At 30.2% G+C, this 19,416-nt stretch overlaps 5 protein-coding genes across 5 annotated transcripts; 3 read left to right on the forward strand and 2 right to left on the reverse strand.

Annotated features, from left to right (window-relative positions):
* Window positions 1–1,635: 1,635 nt before the first annotated feature.
* Window positions 1,636–2,977, forward strand: OCT59_022813 (uncharacterized protein; the record flags this gene model as incomplete). The annotated part of the gene is made up of 3 exons (XM_066150373.1): window positions 1,636–1,723; window positions 1,809–1,999; window positions 2,168–2,977. The coding sequence occupies 3 exons, from the start codon at window positions 1,636–1,638 to the stop codon at window positions 2,975–2,977; spliced, it is 1,089 nt and encodes a 362-aa protein (XP_066006417.1).
* Window positions 2,978–3,770: 793 nt separating this feature from the next.
* OCT59_022814 (uncharacterized protein) lies at window positions 3,771–4,883 on the reverse strand (the record flags this gene model as incomplete). Its single annotated transcript, XM_066150375.1, has 2 exons — window positions 3,771–4,322; window positions 4,635–4,883. 2 exons carry the CDS (start codon window positions 4,881–4,883, stop codon window positions 3,771–3,773), a joined length of 801 nt encoding a protein of 266 aa, XP_066006418.1.
* Window positions 4,884–6,000: 1,117 nt separating this feature from the next.
* On the forward strand, window positions 6,001–8,076 carry OCT59_022815 (uncharacterized protein; the record flags this gene model as incomplete). The annotated part of the gene is made up of 7 exons (XM_066150376.1): window positions 6,001–6,220; window positions 6,291–6,397; window positions 6,661–6,735; window positions 6,800–6,967; window positions 7,094–7,218; window positions 7,295–7,438; window positions 7,509–8,076. 7 exons carry the CDS (start codon window positions 6,001–6,003, stop codon window positions 8,074–8,076), a joined length of 1,407 nt encoding a protein of 468 aa, XP_066006419.1.
* Window positions 8,077–12,817: 4,741 nt separating this feature from the next.
* On the reverse strand, window positions 12,818–13,326 carry OCT59_022816 (uncharacterized protein; the record flags this gene model as incomplete). Its single annotated transcript, XM_066150377.1, has 2 exons — window positions 12,818–13,175; window positions 13,247–13,326. 2 exons carry the CDS (start codon window positions 13,324–13,326, stop codon window positions 12,818–12,820), a joined length of 438 nt encoding a protein of 145 aa, XP_066006420.1.
* Window positions 13,327–14,000: 674 nt separating this feature from the next.
* On the forward strand, window positions 14,001–15,016 carry OCT59_022817 (uncharacterized protein; the record flags this gene model as incomplete). The annotated part of the gene is made up of 2 exons (XM_066150378.1): window positions 14,001–14,460; window positions 14,676–15,016. The coding sequence occupies 2 exons, from the start codon at window positions 14,001–14,003 to the stop codon at window positions 15,014–15,016; spliced, it is 801 nt and encodes a 266-aa protein (XP_066006421.1).
* Between the last annotated feature and the right edge of the window lie 4,400 nt (window positions 15,017–19,416).

Here is a 19,416-nt window from a genome sequence, read left to right on the forward strand (position 1 = left end):
TACCATTGTTTTTTTTCAAAGTAATTGATTAAACAATGGCAAGAAAAATTAGTTCGAATATTTCTTGCCATTGTTTAACTCAAGTCTATTATTGTTTTTTTTAAAGCAATTAATTAAACAATGGAAAGAAAAATTCGCTCGAACTTTTCTTGCTATTGTTCAAAGTATATCATTGTTTTTTTTTAAAAGCAATTGATTAAATAATGGCAAGAAAAATTTGCGCGAACTTTTCTTGCTATTGTTCAAAGTATATCATTGTTTATTTAAAGCAATTGATTAAACAATGGTAAGAAAAATTCGCTCGAACTTTTCTTGCTATTGTTCAAAGTATACCATTGTTTTTTTTCAAAGTAATTGATTAAACAATGGCAAGAAAAATTCGCTCGAACATTTCTTGCCATTGTTTAACTCAAGTCTATTATTGTTTTTTTTAAAGCAATTGATTAAACAATGGCAAGAAAAATTCGCTCGAACTTTTCTTGCCATTTTTCAAAGTAGCATTTTTTTTTTAAAGCAATTGATTAAACAATGGCAAGAAAAGTTCGCGGCTCGAACTTTTCTTGCTATTGTTCGAAGTATAGCATTGTTTTTTTTAAAGCAATTGATTAAACAATGGCAAGAAAAATTCGCTCGAATTTTTCTTGCCATTGTTCAAAGTATATTTTTTGCAAAAACCGAAGCCCTTTAAAACGAAATATAGCCAAAGCGCAATTAATCCGCAGTACTGTGATACCACAATTAATTGCATTATTGCGGAATTGCGAATATCTGATATATGAACTTTAAACTCCGTAATATCTGCAATCAATACCCGAACAAATGTTATGCCAATTACTGTAAGCCAAAGATACCGCGGTTCTATATGATCACGTGAAATTTATTTTTGAAATTTATTTATACATACAGTTTACAGTAGGATCGGGGAATTAGAAACCGTGCCCAGAAAACGGGGCTGCTTAAAAACCGCGCCCAGAAAACGGGGCCGGCTTCTTTGCGCCATTAATTTAGGGGCTGCTTAAAAACCGCGCCCAGAAAACGGGGCGCTTCTTTTGTGCCATTAATTTGGGGCTGCTTAAAAACCGCCCCAGAAACGGAGCTGCTTAAAAGGAAACCTATTACATCATGATTTAAACAAATTATGTATATATATATTCTTTGTGCCATTAAAAATTAATAACAACTTTCGAACAATACATACGCTCAATACAATACATTCTTTTGCTATTTAAACTGTCTTCCTGGAAATAATTAAATAATTTTCTTTTTTCATAATTTTTCATAAATTTTCCTCTATCATAAAATTTTCCTCCATCATAATCATAAATTTTCCTCTATCATAATCATAAATTTTCCTCTATCATAATCATAAATTTTCCTCTATCATAATCATAAATTTCCCTCGTTCATAAATTTTCCTCCATCATAATCATAAATTTTCCTCTATCATAATCATAAATTTTCCTCTATCATAAATATAAATTTTCCTCTATCATAAATTTTCCCCTTTCATAAATTTTCCCCTTCATAAATTTTCCTCTTTCATAAATAAATTTTCCTTTTTCATAAATTTTTCTCTTTCATAAATAAATTTTCCTCTTTCATAAATTTTCTTCCGAACATTCTTACTTACAAATGATGAATGTTAATCAAGAAGTCGATCAAGAAGTAGCAACAAGTCAACATCAAGAGGTGAATGTTCAAGAAGTAACATCAAGCCAAAATAGTATGTAGAATCATATATATAATTTTTATAATTATTAAATAAAATTTTTATTAAGAATAAACGTTTATTTCTGTTTCAATTCTAGAATCGAACATTGTAAAATTTGTTGTAGATATAAATAAAAATATGGAAAGCCTTGGTATAAATTCTCTTAATATATCATCAAACCAAGAAGCAATTTTAGATAGTAAAGAATTCGGAATTTTTAAAATACTTTTCAATAAAGAAGAAAATACAATTTTACAAGCAGCAAATGTAGCCCCGGGATCTAGTTCAGTAAGTTCATCAACAGCAAGAACCACTGATTTAAGATCATTCTTAACCGCGCTGGCAATCGAAATGGCAAAAAATCTACACAAACTCCTATTATATTTTGATAATCTACCAACTATTCCTCCTACAATGAATCCAAACAATATTGACGTTAAATTGTATATTAAAAAGTTGTTAGAAAAGTTAAGTACTTTAACAAAGGAGGAGTTTGAAGCTGAAATTGAGAATCAAAATAACAAGGATTTTTTAAAAGTTTATTATTCAGAGGAGGAAGAAGAGAAAGTAGTAATTGATTTTCAGAATGAACTAAATTTTCCTGAAATCATTTCAGAAACAAACCTCTTAAAGCTTGATTCAGATTTTGATATTATAAAAGAAAATACTATAAAAACGTTAGTTAATCATTTAATAAAAGTTTATGACAAGATTCTTGAAGAGCATATCGAAACGGAAATAAGAAGAAGAAGAAAGTTTAGGGGATATGTAAATTTTCTTATGATATATCAAAAAATAGAGGTTTATTGTAATTTATATAAGACTAGAGCTAGGGGAGAGACGATTAAAAATCAAACGAATAAAAAAATAATTGAATATAGCAGTTCTAGCAAATTTAAAACTCAAGATATATCAATTTTTATAAAAACAGGAAAGAGAATTGAAAAGTTAATTAGTCTTTCAAATCGTGAATGGGGAATTATTGACGCTTTTCCAAATTTAGACATAAATTTTTTCAAATCTACAACAAGTAATGCCGCGTATGAAGTTTGGCTCAAACTCATTGAGACTGGACTCATTATGACCAAAGAAGAGGGACAAACAATTTATAATTATAAAAAAATTGAAGAGAATTATTTAAGGGAATATAAGCTTCAGAGAATATATAAATCGATTCAAGCGAGCGATCATGATGATACTGGTTCTCCGAGATACTACTTCAACGAAGATGACGACGGTGATAATGATGAAATGATGATTGACTAGTGATTTCATTTTTTTTCTTCTATTTTCGTTTTTTTTTGGTTTTTTGAATATCTCTATCTATTAGAGATCCTTTTTTTTTTATAATTCTAATAATTTCAACTGGGTTTTGTCGGGCGATTTTTTTTTTGGAAAAATCTATTGTGTTATAGTTAAGGTCAGTGTGCGTTGGCATTATAATTGCGTTTAGGGACAGTACGTTGAATTATAATTACGTTAGGATTAGGGTCAAGATGTTTGGTTTATGGGATTATGTAATAAAATCATTGTATTTTAACAGTTAGATAATTTCTTTATTAATATATAATAAAATACATTGCTATAGTTGAAATTTTATAGTGACAAATAGTTATTCATCACCATCTGATTATGGTGATAAATGGTAATTTATATAAATGACGTGATATAGAATTTGTTTATTTTATTTTATTTTATTTTAAGGATTTTAAGGTAAGCCAGGAGAATACATTGATAATTTTAAGCTAATAAATTATAAAAACACACAATGTAGAATCGTCGCCCAATAAATCGAGCCCTGACTAGAACTATATAAAAACTATTCTAAAACCCAACTGAAGTAGAATAGGTAATAAAAGTAATAAAACGCACAAATAAACAATCGAACAACAAGTGCAGACCCGTATTTTCCTTTCAACCCATAAGATAAGGTTGCCACCTGTGAATACTGTAAAAGGTGGAGTGGTTAACGCTATTTTAAGTTGTTAAATTTGTAAAAACAAAAAGAGAACAAATCACATAATAGTGAAAAAAAAGAAAAACCTAAGTTATTATATAACTATAATACTATATATATAAAAATACGAAAAATTTCAATACTATAAAGTGGTGAAAAAAGAGGACCAATATATCTATAAATATAAAAAAGAGGGAGAGCATCTAATAAAATGAAATTATTAGTTCGAACAAAAATTAGTAACCAGGCTGAATCTTCAGTAAAATGATGAAACCTTTTCCTCATATGGAGATTGTAATGCAAGTCCGAATTAAAATTCCTAGTGGCTGACCGTTTAAGTTGACGAGGCGCCTGATGAGTAACATATTCCGGTTCATATAGTTTATTATGCCGTACTGTGAGAGCAAGATGGAGACCGCTTTCGTCCATTGTTTCTTCTAAAATTTGTAACTGTTTGATATTGAAATCAGGGTCGGTAGCGCGACCTTTTTGTTTCTTTTTTCCTTTTGTCGGAGGTAAGGAAGATGATGCAATAGGAGAATGTTGTCGTCTCAAGTATGTGTGATAATCATAACAAACGTTTTGATAATGAGTAAGAGCGATAGTCAAATTATCGCGATAGAGAGCGATTTCAGTAGTAGTCTTCCCATTGAACTTTCAAATCATCGATGCGTGTCGCAAGTTGAGTTTCGCGATCTCGTGTAGCTTTATAGCTCTTATTGCAGCAATCCACTGTTTACTACCCACTGTTTACTACCCACTTGTCTTGTAAGGGTCGAAGGGTTTTCTTTTCATTATGAGATAACGAAGAATGTAGCTTGCCATCCTTATACATGGGCTCTTTCGGGAACAAACGGATAGGAACGGGATTAGAAACCGTATTAGCTTTATCCGATTTTTTTTAGATTTCTTGGTCGTGGTGGCTTTAATGGCCTCAATTTCAATAATCTACTGTTTGCTACCAACTTTCAACGGTTGAAGATTTTTCTTATCTTTCTTAGATAATTTAGAATATGTAAGACCACCCTTGTAGATAGGTTCATCAGGGATAAATGGGATAAGATGGAGGGGAAATTGACCATCTTTCGAAGTAGTATTAGATGAAGAAGAACCAGAGGGATCAGCAAAAGCAACTGAAGTATTGACGACAGGTGTTGAATTATTGTCGTCCGTTGGAGATTTAATAATGTTGTCCTCGATCGATGATGATGCCATTTTGTTATCTCATAAGACGGATCAAATATAGATCCATGGACATTTGAATCGAAGTATTTAGCAATATAGTAGTACTTCTCGTTGCACTTCGGGTAGTGTTGAGGATTCAAGGAACGGTAGCTGAAAAGTATAGTAACGCTGTAGTGGAACCTGAAATTTCTTCTTATATTTCAAATGCATAATCGGCTTTCTGAAATTTTGTGATTGTTGAAATAGGAAACCTTTTCTTTTTGACGCTAAAAGTTTATCTTCAAGTGAGGCGTCAGCTGTAAGATCAGACTTATGAAAAACTTGCCTACATTTGCGTTCAAATCGTGCTTGTTGTCTTTTCCGGACATTTGGATTGTCGCTGTTTTGAAGATTAAAGTTGAAAAAACGACCTTTTTTCATGATATTGTCGATACTGTTAGCGCAATATTGCGATTGAAAAGAAATAAAATCCTTTTAACTCCATAATGTCCGTATTCGTTTCATTTTCCACATCTGCTATTTCTTCTCTAGTTTCTCCGATTGATTGTACCCTTATTTCACTTTATTTTATATTGAATACCTTCGAGTAATTTTTGAATTTATGAATTGTACAATCGTACAATCGTTATTTTCGTTCGTTTCTCTCTTTTCTATCTTCTCTTTTGCATAATGCAAGGTCGCCTCGTCCTTGAAACATAAAAACATTCTATCTATTGTAATGATTTAATAAAACTATATATTTTTGTGAAAATTTTACTATTACGTTTTGAATCAGCTCTAACGTTCTTTATACTCGGCATTTTTGATCACATGTTTTATTGTTGGTGTAACCCGATCAGCAAATCAATCAATCAATTCACTCCACTCCGCCACAATGCATATAGGCGCTGTGAAACAAAAATAGCCATTTGCTTACATGCATCACCCCCAACTTCTGGCGTTGCTATGCTCCAACATATCATTTAAAAGAGCAGTAAAAGGCATATTCTTATGCATATTCTTATGCTTCGACCCAACATATCATTATGCTCGACCCAACATATCATTTAAAAGAGCAGTAAAAGGAGCTTCGGTGACTTTTAATTGTTTACTGTATTCATATTGTATATCTTATATATCAATACGTTTTTCTCTAATAGTTTTTATAATGTCATGTTTAGTAACAGCTAAGGTTGAAAAACTTTTACTAGAAGGACCTCTTGATGCTATATGTTCTGCTACCGTTATATACCAGACAATGAACAGAAATGACTTACTTCCATATGAAGAAGTTATAAAAATAGTAGAAAGTGCGGTTAAATCATCGTTAAAAAGAATAAGAGATTTCCAACGAAAAGAAAGTGTGATGGAGGTTTTAACGGAGGTTAGTAATAATAGGCGCATTAATATTCGTTATTGTGCAAACTGATGAATTTACGGCAGTGTAATGTGTTATAGTAGTTTTGGTTGTCGCTGCTGAAGGTTGGGGGATGCCGGCCCAGGGAAGAGCGATGTTGTTAGGAACAAATCCTTTAGATGTCGAGGGTTTCTGCTCTCCTCTAGCTGTGCGTGACTATCTTAGCTATTACATGATTGTGCACGTGCAGCAAAATTTAATATTCATAAAATTAATGTGGTCACTAACTTATATTATATCGATATTTCGCTAATTAACTCGTCGTAATTTAAAAGAAAAGTCGATATAAAAGCATAATTATGGATTAAATAACAAGATCGAGCGCTAATGGGATACGGTACAGTATTTCTTAATATATATATATATATGGATTGGAAAATCTTATCACGATCTAATCAATCATAATTTCAGAATAAGGAATCAACGCCAGATACTACGGAGGAAGAAATAAAGAAAAATATTGAGATGTTAAATGAAAAGCTTAAAGTATGTGTTTTTCTATTTTTTATAATCATACGTACCAATACTTATAAAGGTATTCTCTATATAGCATCCTTTGGGTGATGATGATGGGCCTCTCTATAGCGCCCTTAAGAAAACAGTTGAGAATATCGTTCTTTCAGATCTTACGTGGCGAGATCCTGTAGCAAACATGGTTCTAAGCGATAACTCGTATATAGTAACAGGATTACATCGCAAATTAAAACCAATCTTTATGGTGAGAAGCAATTTAGTGTTATTGGATGAATTGCATTCATACTCATTCTTTTTCATTATAACAACAGGAACCATGCAATAAAATGAAATGTACTCACCCCCCAAATTAGTTGTAAAAAAATGTGAGGATTTCTTAGAAAATTTTGAAGTATTGTCTACTCATAAAATCGTGGAAAATGCCAAACACGATAATAAATGGAAAGAAGATGATTCTGATCTATTAAAAATAACAGGTCGAATTTTAGATGTACTGTAAGTTTTTCAATAATAACTTCATTATATAAATAGTAATTGTATGATAACATTTTCCGATATTTATTTTACCTAGTGGCGAAATATGGAGTAGTCCAATTTATGCGACAAGTACTTCCCGTAATAAACAGAGCGAAGGAACTTATATTACCGATGTTATAGTCCCTTTACTTCGTGCAAGCCTGGCGAACCTACCAAATGGTTATATCTGTACAAGCATGTAAGTAGTCACGTGATTACTATTTTAACCATGGCTCAGATACTTAGTGTGTATTTTTATCAAATTTCAGTGCAGAACGTCAGAGTATTGCAAGCAAGATTCGAAAAAATAAAGGGATCGATGGAGAACGAATCGGTAAAAAACCCGATATTATGGGAATAATGAAGCAAGACACAAATGATATCGAGTTGATTTATGTTGAAAGCTCTCGCATTACATGTAGCGAAAAAAAAAAAGATGATTATGATGTAAAATTGTGGAGAGAAATGATAGACGGGACAAGTGCTATAAACGCATTATGTAGACCGGCCGGTCATGAATTTGGAGTTGTTGGTATTCAAATTGCTGGTTTAGATATGCGATTAAATGTTTTGGTAAAGGATCTAGGTGGTATACCGCGATATTTCCATCTTGATCATGCTGAAATCCCAATATCGCCACATTTAACAAACACTAAATCCCTTATACGTGTTTTATTGAACCTAAGGAACGTTATGATTGTAAATAAAAGTTTAATAACGCAGGCGTTATTAGAAAACCCACCTCGTAATACTAGTCAAAGTACTACTGTCAGTACACCAGATAATTCCATGTATTATAATAGTAATTCCGTGTATTATAATAGTAATAATAACTAGTATTAAACCTTAATTAATAAATGAAAATCACATTACATACAATGCTGGTATATATGAAATGAGTAAAAAAGTCTCAATAAACTTCCTTTTAGGTTTTTTTTTCGTTTTATTTCTTTTAGAATAAAATACACTAAGCCATCGTGTCCTGATGTCGAATGTTTGATTGACGTCGAATCAACGCTCGTCCGATGTCATCTCGATTCGCATAATGTTTGTGTGACGTCAAATAGACACCTGTTCGATGTCATTTCGATGTTTACTTAATGTACACAAGGCGGGAAAAATAAACATTTTTCGACATTAACTTAATATTGAAACAATGTAAGTGCGATGTTATTATTCGATGTCTATTCGTTTACTAATCGTAGTTATTCGATGTCGAATCGATATCACTACGATTAGTAAACGAATAGACATCGAATCAACGTATTTAAGTTCAACTTAAAGATGTCGAATCGATTTTCATCACGACATCATGGTGACGTCTGATCAATATAGAATCGACATTGATTTTATATCGACCGTAACTCTAACTGAAATTTCTGTAAAGTAATTTACTAAGGTTTTAATTTAAAGATTAAGCGGTATCAAGAAAAATTCGCGCGAACTTTTCTTGCCATTGTTCAAAGTATATCATTGTTTTTTTTAAAGCAATTGATTAAACAATGGCAAGAAAAGTTCGCACGAACTTTTCTTGCCATTGTTCAAAGTAGCATTTTTTTTTTTAAAGCAATTGATTAAACAATGGCAAGAAAAATTCGCGCGAACTTTTCTTGCTATTGTTCGAAGCATACCATTGTTTTTTTTTAAAGCAATTGATTAAACAATGGCAAGAAAAATTCGCTCGAACTTTTCTTGCTATTGTTCGAAGCATACCATTGTTTTTTTTTAAAGCAATCGATTAAACAATAACAAGAAAAATTCGCGCGAACTTTTCTTGCTATTGTTCAAAGTATATCATTGTTTTTTTAAAGCAATTGATTAAACAATGGCAAGAAAAATTCGCTCGAACTTTTCTTGCTATTGTTCGAAGCATACCATTGTTTTTTTTAAAGCAATTGATTAAACAATAGCAAGTAAAATTCGCGCGAACTTTTCTTGCTATTATTCGAAGTATATCATTGTTTATTTAAAGCAATCGATTAAACAATGGCAAGAAAAATTCGCTCGAACTTTTCTTCTTGCTATTATTCAAAGTATACCATTGTTTTTTTTTTTAAAGCAATTGATTAAACAATGGCAAGAAAAATTCGCGCGAACTTTTCTTGGATTGTTCAAAGTATACCATTGTTTTTTTCAAAGCAATCGATTAAACAATGACGATAAGAAAAGTTCGCGAATTTTCTTGATACTGCTTAAAAATTAAAAAAATTAAGCAGTACCAAGGAAAATTCGCGAACTTTTCTTGTCATTGTTTAATTTATCGATCATGCTTTCAACTATACAGTTAAAAAGTTAAACTGTTAAAGTTGAGCGGTATCTTAACAATCGTAATTATCGGACTTAGAACTTTTTAATCATATTTCTGATCAAATTATGCACATTTGTGGTTATTGTATAGATTATTGTATAGGACTATAGGCTATTTACCGTCTTTTTCCGGGTTAATTAAATCTATAATGTAAGAACAAAATTATTGGCTGATCAGTGTTGATTACCACGTGAAAATTAGCCAATAGATGATTGCAGATCATTTGTTTTTGTAACGTGAATAATATAAGTTTGAAAAATACAAACTCTTTCTTTTATTTTGTTTTTACTTTTTTACTCAAATTATTATTATCTCAGATATTACATTTATTTGTTTCTTTTTATCATTGCTTTTTTACTCAAGTTATTATTATTTCAGATATTACATTTATTTGTTTTATTTTTATTATTTAAGAAGAATTGTGAAGTTATAATAGTTTTTTATATTGGTTAACTTTCAGTTATTACTAATTATTTATTTTGACTTCTTGAACTTTTCTAATATAGACATGTTTATATACTTAATAAAGTAGGTACAGTCATTTATTTTCTTTTCTTTTTTTTGTCTTTATTTATCCTTTTCTTTTATTACTACTAGTTTTGTCTTCTTTTAATCATTACTAATTTTATTTTACTAATTTTATCTTTTTATTACTACTAATTGTATCTCCTTTTTATTGCTACTAATTTTATCGCTACTAATCTAATCTTTAATAATTTCATTCTTTTGTTACTACTAATTCATCTTTAATTACTACTAACTACATCTTTTTATTACTACTAATTTCATCTTTTATTAATTTTTTATTACTACTAATTTTATTTTTTTATCTTTTTTATCACTATTAAAATTGTACCTTCTAACTTTTCTATATCTGATTATAGTATTTTTAATTTAATAATAAAATTTAATAATTATAAGGACAAATTTTCATGTTAAATATATAAATATTATATATAAAAATACCGTAGTAATAATACTTGCAAATATGATAAAATATGCGTATATTATGCTGTTAGCAAATAACCACCAGTATAAAACATACGTTGTACACCGAGACATAATACTGTTCGCAAATAACCACCAGTGTAAAACATACGTTATTCGCAAATAACAACAAGTATAAAACATACGTTATAAACTGAGGCATCATGCTGTTCGCAAATAACCACCAGTATGAAACATACGTTATAAGCTGAGGTATAATACTGTTCGCAAATAATAACAAGTATAAAACATACGCTATAAACTGAGGCATCATGCTGTTCGCAAATAACCACCAGTGTAAAACATACGTTATTCGCAAATAACAACAAGTATAAAACATACGTTATAAACTGAGCATCATGCTGTTCGCAAATAATAACAAGTATAAAACATACGCTATAAACTGAGGCATCATGCTGTTCGTAAATAACCACCAGTATAAAACATACGTTATAAGCTGAGGTATAATACTGTTCGCAAATAATAACAAGTATAAAACATACGCTATAAACTGAGGCATCATGCTGTTCGCAAATAACAACAAGTATAAAACGTACGTTATAAACTGAGGCATCATGCTGTTCGCAAATAACAACAAGTATAAAACGTACGTTATAAACTGAGGCATAATACTGTTCGCAAATAACCACCAGTGTAAAACATACGCTATAAACTGAGGCATCATGCTGTTCGCAAATAACCACCAGTATAAAACATACGTTATAAGCTGAGGTATAATACTGTTCGCAAATAACAACAAGTATAAAACGTACGTTATAAACTGGAATACCATGCTGTTCGCAAATAATCACATACGTTATAAACCGAGATATAATACTGTATATAAGTATAAAGTATACAAATCTTCACTATTTAAAAATACCGTGTATATAATACGGTGTGCAAAATACCGAATGTATATCGTATGTGAAAATACTGTTAAAATACTTTAATGATACTGTAATGATACTGTTCGCAAAATACGGTAATACCGTATGTTAACAGTATCCATATTTTTTATAGGGTAGAAATACAACAGACTGACTTTGATGACGATGAAGTTATAAGTAATATTACAAAAAAAAGATTTCAATTAAAAATCCGTTAAATACAGTAGGTATTTTGGAAAAAATAAAACAAAATATTTATAATGCATTGATATATTACTGGGATATTCCAAATGATCTTGGCTTAATGGCAGCTTTATTAGATCCTCGTTACAAAAACTTAGATTTTCTAGATGATAATGAGAAACAACGAATTGTCCAAAAACTCTGCAGTGAATTGGGTGGAGTAGAAACATCAACATCTGAACCATTAAACAATCCATCAACTCCACTTAATGCAGAATCTTCTATGCGTTTACATAAAGAGTATCGTCAACGGCGGCAAATGAAAAATAAAAGAGGGGATAAATCATATTCAAATACACCAATTATTGATGAAATTACAAATTATTTGTCATTACCATTAGCATTGGAAACTGAAAATCCTTTAGATTAGTGGAAATTACGATTACAAATGTTTCCAAAACTTGCCAGAATTGCCTGAAAGTATCTTGCAGTACCAGCAACGTCGGTGTCTAGTGAACGGTTATTTTCAGATGCCGAAAATCTTATTAATACTAAAAGGACAAGTTTAGATACAAATTTGGCAGCTAAAATGCTTTTTTTAAAAAGAAATCTTAATACAATGCACGTTTTTGCATCAGAATGGGATGATGAAACGAGTCATATTGAGATAGATTAAAGGTTTCAGTTTCTTAAATAAAGTTTTTTCAGTAAAGTTTTTTCAATAAAGTTGCTTCAATAAAGTTTTAAAAAGTATAATTATTAAAATTATTAAATGAAAATTAATTATAATATTTAAAATAATTTATTTTTGCGAAAAATAAATTAATAAAAATAATAAATTTTGATTTTTTTAAATTTGATGGTCAGGTTGATCCGGAATTTACAGATTATCCGTAAAATTTTCAAATCCGGATTATTATCCGGATTTGGCAAATACATTAAAGGGAATCCGAATTTGATCCGGATTGTCTCTAAAAAATCAGATCGAACCCCTATCTTTTAGGCCAAGTACTTTTTTCGCTAGGTAAAGAGAATCTGGAAAAGTTCTAAAATTTTCACCACCGATTTCGTTTAGAACTATTTTCATGAACTTTATTAAAGATTCGGTTGCCGTTTCTGGAATATTGTATGTTATACGGTAGTTCATTATCCACAATAAATTCCATGAAAAATTATCGTCGATCGGATTTTCTTTGGCATCCATGTTGGCTTAATACGGAGGAGGTAAATAATCTTCAAAAATTTCGTTGTAAGATTCATTATTTGATTCACTACCCAAAGACATTTCAGTGTTTTGTTCGCTAGTATTATATACGTCCGATTCGATATTCAAACTTGTTGATTGAGGCATAAGATGGCTTGTATATCTTACGTGCCTCTGAGGTAAAAAAGAACAATTAACATCTATGTCCCCAGGTATTTGTAACCTTTGACTTTTGGTGTATCCCCCGAAATCCGACCCTGATGTCGAAGTCTGATGAATGTCAACATTTACTTGAGGTAATTCAATATTTTCGGTAATGTCTTGTTCACTAGTTTCTTGAATTATCGAAAGAGCTTCGTTCTCACTTGATTCGTCTTCATTTGAATTATTCGTTTCGCCTCCTGTCTCGTGTAGAAGCTTTGTTTGTTCCAATACCAATTTTCCATTACAATTATTGCAATAACAAGGAACTTTCTTCCTTTTGCGAGGTTTTTGGAATGAACGTCTACGTTCATTTTTTTTGATTGCCAAGAATGCTTGAAACCGATCTCCTTCTTGTTATTTTCAATTGACGAGTTTTGAAGTTAATCGCTTCAATAAATCAAATAATCGTTTAAAACTTTACTACAATTTGTAAAAATTCAACGTCAATTTGATTAATTAATTAATTTAACTGCGGTCGTACTAAATCGAATATTTTGATATCAATTCGATAAATTAAATCGGTTAAAATTTGCAAAAGTATATTGTACTCGATAAATCATTTTTAATTAATTAATTAATTTAACTGCGGTCGTACTAAATCGAATATTTTGATATCAATTCGATAAATTAAATCGGCTAAAATTTGCAAAAGTATATTGTACTTGATAAATCATTTTTGTTGAAAAATTAAAATCGATGATCATTTCAGTTCAGAAGACACGATAAATAAACTTTTATTTATCAAATCAGCTTGTGAAAGTTTGTCAAAAGCTTAATAATAAACTTATAAATTCTATAAAAACTCGTCTGATCATTAACTCGTACGTTCTCTTTCTCTTTTCTTCTCATCTCATTGAAATTTAAGATAATTTTATTTCATTTTCATAATAACTGGTAATTTGTAACTTTTGACCATATGATATATAATTACTTTTGATTTGCAATTTCCTATTTTAACCGTAAGAAAATTTATTGATATATAGAAATGAGCCGAAACAAGAAAAAATTGTCAAATAAAAGAAAACTTCACAAAGCATCTAAGAAAGTGAACTGGGACCGAACTTCAACTACTCCTAATACCAGACAAACTTCAACTACTCCTAGTACCAGACAAACTTCAACTACTCCTAATACCGGACAAACTTCAACTACTCCTAATACTGGACAAACTTCTACCCCCAAAAAAGTCGATATATTGATTGTTTTGCGTTATTCCGTTCCGTTATTCAAAGGTGTATCGTTTATACTTACTATACCAAAAAAATTAATTAATACAGAAACGCATCAATACAAAAAATCCGCAGCAAAAAATAAAACACCTGATGAAGAAATCGTCGAAGTGGATCGTGGACAAGCTTCAACTACTCCTAATACCGGACAAACTTCTACCCCCAAAAAAGTTGATATATTGATTGTTTTGCATTATTCTGTTCTGTTATTCAAAGGTGTATCATTTATACTTACTATATCAAAAAAAATTTATTAATACAGAAACGAATCAATACGAAAAATCCGCAGCAAAAAATAAACCATCTGATAAAGAAATCGTTGAAGTGAATCATGGATAAACTTCAACTACTCCTAATACCGGACAAACTTCTACCCCCAAAAAAAGTCAATATATTGATTGTTTTGCATTATTCCGTTCCGTTATTCAAAGGTGTACTTACTATATCAAAAAAATTTATTAATACAGAAACAAATCAATATGAAAAATCCGCAGCGAATAGAGACGAACTGTCTGATAAAGTAGAAATCGTCGAAGTAGCTCGTGAACAAATGTCAACTACTCCTGCTACCAGCCAAGTTTACCAAAAAAATTATCGAGATCCATTTGTCCTTGATATAAGTCAAGTTCTAATGGAATCTCGTCAAAAGTCAAAAACAAGTCGAGATCTGGAAGAATCCCATACCGATAAAGAAATGGCCAGTGCGCATTTTCCGAAAAGTTCTTTTGAACATACTAGAACTATTAAACCACGAGAATTGTCTTTATCTTGAATGTTGCACAGGGATTCCTTATTACAAGAGTTTTTACCATATGATTTTTCTTCGAGTTCTGTTGAATTATTGGCGTATAGATACAATAATAGTGATTATGAAAAGTTGAAGAGAGGTAAGGGCAGTGACATTTATTACGTAATATTTTAGGGGGTGGAAGGATATTTAAAGGTCATATAACATATAAGTGTAACGTAAGATTTTTCATATTACATGGGGATGGGAGAGTATGGGCTTATAGTAAATGGATATTACGTAATAAATGTGACTGCCCTAATGAACTGTGACACATTTTAATGTACTTAACGAATTTTTATCAAATATTTTACGTTATTTAGAACATAGTCGGCTCCGTGACGAGCATGCTTATTTACAAGGCAGAATGTGCGAGGTCTATAGAAAGTTAAAAAAATTAAAGGCGAATTAAATGAACTTCGGCAAGATTATATCAAATTACATTCCCATAATAAGTATATCAATCACGAAAATGAAGTTCTTCGAGCTGAGATTAATAATCTCAAATCACAAATATCAAGCCAAGATGATGCCGATGTCGAATCGTCAGAAAGTGAAAGTAATGACAACGATAATAGACCTGGCAAAAAAAGAAAAGTCGCGAGACGTCAAATTGATCAATCAGACGACGATTCTGAAACTGACGAAGAAAATGCTAGAGTTCGTTAAAGATCGACAGATTTTGCATTTTACACGATTTGAATATCCTTCTTGCGAATCTTTTATAAATTATTATAGACTGAAATGAAGGTAATATTAAAAATGATGCCTCCCGAATTAACGTTAAGATACGATGAAAAATTTACAAACGAGACGAATGCGGACATTTTACGACAATTAATACCACAATTGATTGCTTCCATGAAGCCTCGATTTAGTCCTTCGTATAAGCAGATAAATGATTGGTTAGCTGCCTTACACAAGCATCGTAGAGTACGACTTTTATATGTTGAGCGAGATGTAATTGATAAAGATAACAGAAGACTGCATAAAAATAACAGATTGAGCGAGGTAGAATCTGTCTTTTTACTGTCATTTCGAAATTGATACTAAACATTCGTTATATTTCAGAAAAAATCGCGTAGAGTCAAGGGTGCTATTTCCCTTTTTAAACGTAATGACGATTGAGTAAAGGATTATGATAAGACAGAGGTCCTAAACATTCTGAAAGATACTCGCTACCATTCACCTGAAGACTCAGAAACGGATAAAGAACAACCGGATGGTAAAAGAAAAATTATCATTTATAACCTTAGTTGGCATTCCGATGAGGTATAATAATCTTTTTTTATCGTATTTTATTAAAAACATCAACTAATTTTATTTGTTTTAATGACTTTATGACTTTACAGCTTATCAATTTTCTCCAAAACGTCTTGGATACTTACGTATTTTCTCTACAGACGGTGCAATTAACGAGGGGAGAAACTATGATGACGAAAGCTATTGTATCACCTCACGACACCCTAAAAATGCTCCAGAATAGGCATACAAAACTCAAAATATGCCCGTCGATACAGATTTTTCTGGTCCTGATACTCCAGCTGAAAATCGTGAATCGCAGTTACAAACTGATGATAATACTCAAACCGAACATAATGATTGATTCATTTTATCATTTTATGATAGATTTATTGTGAAATATTAATTTCTTATTATTGACTGCTTTTTGGTAATAAATTTAATAAATTTTATTAAAATAAATATATAATTAATTGTTTTGATTTATTATTGAATAAAATCGGTTATTATTATTATGAATAAACTAAATCCGGCATTTCAAAAGAAATAAATTGGTAATCTTTTGTAAATGTGTTTCGAAATCGATTTGTGTACATTTTATAACTAAAAGTTTGACGAATAGTTTTGTTTCCAAATTTTGCTGATAATAACGAATTTTTGCCAATAATAACGAATTTTTGCCGATTTGTGATTGCCAAGTGGCAGGCGAACTGTGCAAATCGTCCATAATAATTTTAACGATTTTTTTGGCAACGATCAGCCAAAGTTAGATCAACTTTCGTCCAATATTCGTCAATTTGAAATTTGGACGAAATGGACTATTCTGACCAGTGTACACCGCTTCTGCTTTCTCATGCCGCTTCCACAACTCAGCTTTACAACAGTTATATCAGAGTCTGTTTATCTTAAGGTGCTTTCCGAATTCTTTGAGTGGAAGGTTTCTGATTATCTCTACTACTATGTCAGGGTCATTGAGGAGTGATGCTTGCATTTGGATCCATTTACGGATTCTATAGATGTCTACAAGATCAAGACCAAGGTCTTCGGCAAGATAAGTGGCTGCATACAAGTTCATTATATATTTCGTGTTGTTTATCCTTATAGATTACTTATCACCTACCCATTGTTTAATTACTATTTTTTTGACGGGAAAGGACGGGATTAGTCTTACTGGTTCTACAGACTAGTGTTCTGCATAAATCAATTTATAACACGATGTAACACTGATCACTCCCAAATAATAAAAACGTATTTTGCGAATAACTTTTGATCTAGCAGTCCGATTTTGATGATCTTTTTTTTATTTTGATCAGGGCAACAAGACCTATCAATTAAAAAATGATCATTGAAATTGGATCACTAGATCTTGAGATAATAATCTTTGGAGGTCAAATCAAGTCTAAATCGAATCTAAATCGAATCGAATTTCAGAGAAGAAATTTGATTCGTGCAGAACATTACTACAGACCTTCTAGGGGCTACCTGCTAACCTACTTGTTAATGTACCTGGTTTGCTATCTCACTGCTTTTAATAGGAAAACGAATGGAATCCTGAAAGTGTTTCAGATTGTTTTAAAGTTTCAGATCTGGGAGGTAAAAATAAAAATATTTTCTGGAGGAGTATGTCCTGCCTGCTTTTACCAAAATTGCCAAAACATCTAAAACATTAAAACACCCCTCTGATTCTCTCTTATTTTCCTCTCTTTTCCTTTATTTTAGTATATTATTATGTTTCAGATCTAGTTTTAGATTGGTTTAGATATATAGGGAAGTTATATCCCCTAAGGGGGGATGTAGGTACTACGAAGCCATGAGGCCAAGGTGGGTGGAATCTACGATACACACTACCAGTCCGACGACTAAGTTGTATAAAAATCACACAAAAATTGAACATTTTATATAACCTAAATTTAAGTTGTACAAAAATTGCATACTTTTAATATGCTATGAAAAACTTTATAGCTATTTTTATCCAAAAATCTGCAATAATTGTACAATTTCCACACAGACTTAAACAAATATTGTACAAAAATTGGATAATTTTTTTTCATAGGGAGTAAATTTAATTGTCAATTTATCAAAATTAACAAATTAAACTGTCAATTTTTATAATTTATAATTAAAAATATGTAGATTAAAATATAAATAATTATTAAAAAAATAAAATGTTGCAAAACTAATTAGATAGGTTTTTGGCTTGTATTATGCTTAATTTTGGCCAAAATATAACTGGACCTTAAAACTAATATTTTTAAAAATATTATTTATAAAAGTTAAAAAAAAAGAATAAGTTAAATTTAAAAAAAAAGTACTAATTTGCTCAAATAGAAAATATGACTTAACACAATTTGCTAAAACTCATAATTATGGCTATTAATTAATTTTTAATCAATTTGCTTTATCTAAAATTATGAGTTTAATCTAATTTTGATTGAATTTGCTAAAACTCAAATATGAGTTATATATGTGATGTTTAGAAGTTTTAAGTAAGATTGCAGCGATTTGTTTCTTGGCAGTTTTAGATTAACTCTTATTTGTAAAATTTGTATATTGTATATCAAATTTTTAAAATGAATAATAAATTATTTGCATTTTATTGTTAAAAATAACATCTATTTTATTGAAGTTAGAGATATAAAAATTCTGCAATTAGATGCATTTTAATAATATAAATTCATTGAATTATAAATAATTAAATTCTAATCACTGATTATTGAAATAATTGTAATTTAACTTTATAAAGTAATTCATAATTTATTTTTAAAAATTTAGCATATACAAATTTTATAACTTTTTTTTCTATTAAACTTAGAAAAATAAAATATAATTCATTAGATTTGTCTTATCAAGATACATTGTATCTATTATTTTTATATTTGTAGAATTGATAAATTAAAAATTATTTGCATTTTACTGTTTTTAGACATTGAATTTACAGATTTGAAAAATACTGTGATTAGATATATTTTAATTAGATAAATTTAATGAATCATAAAATATTAAATTCTAATCACTAAATGTTGAAATAATGTAATCTTATGATTATTTTTTAGAAGTGTCTGAATACTTTTAGTAGTTAGATGTATATTTATTGAATAAAATCCAATATTAATTATAAAAGAATTTAAAAATATTCAATTTAT

The sequence above is a fragment of the Rhizophagus irregularis genome, chromosome 32 (genome assembly GCF_026210795.1).
Source record: "Rhizophagus irregularis chromosome 32, complete sequence".
Taxonomy (NCBI): domain Eukaryota; kingdom Fungi; phylum Glomeromycota; class Glomeromycetes; order Glomerales; family Glomeraceae; genus Rhizophagus; species Rhizophagus irregularis.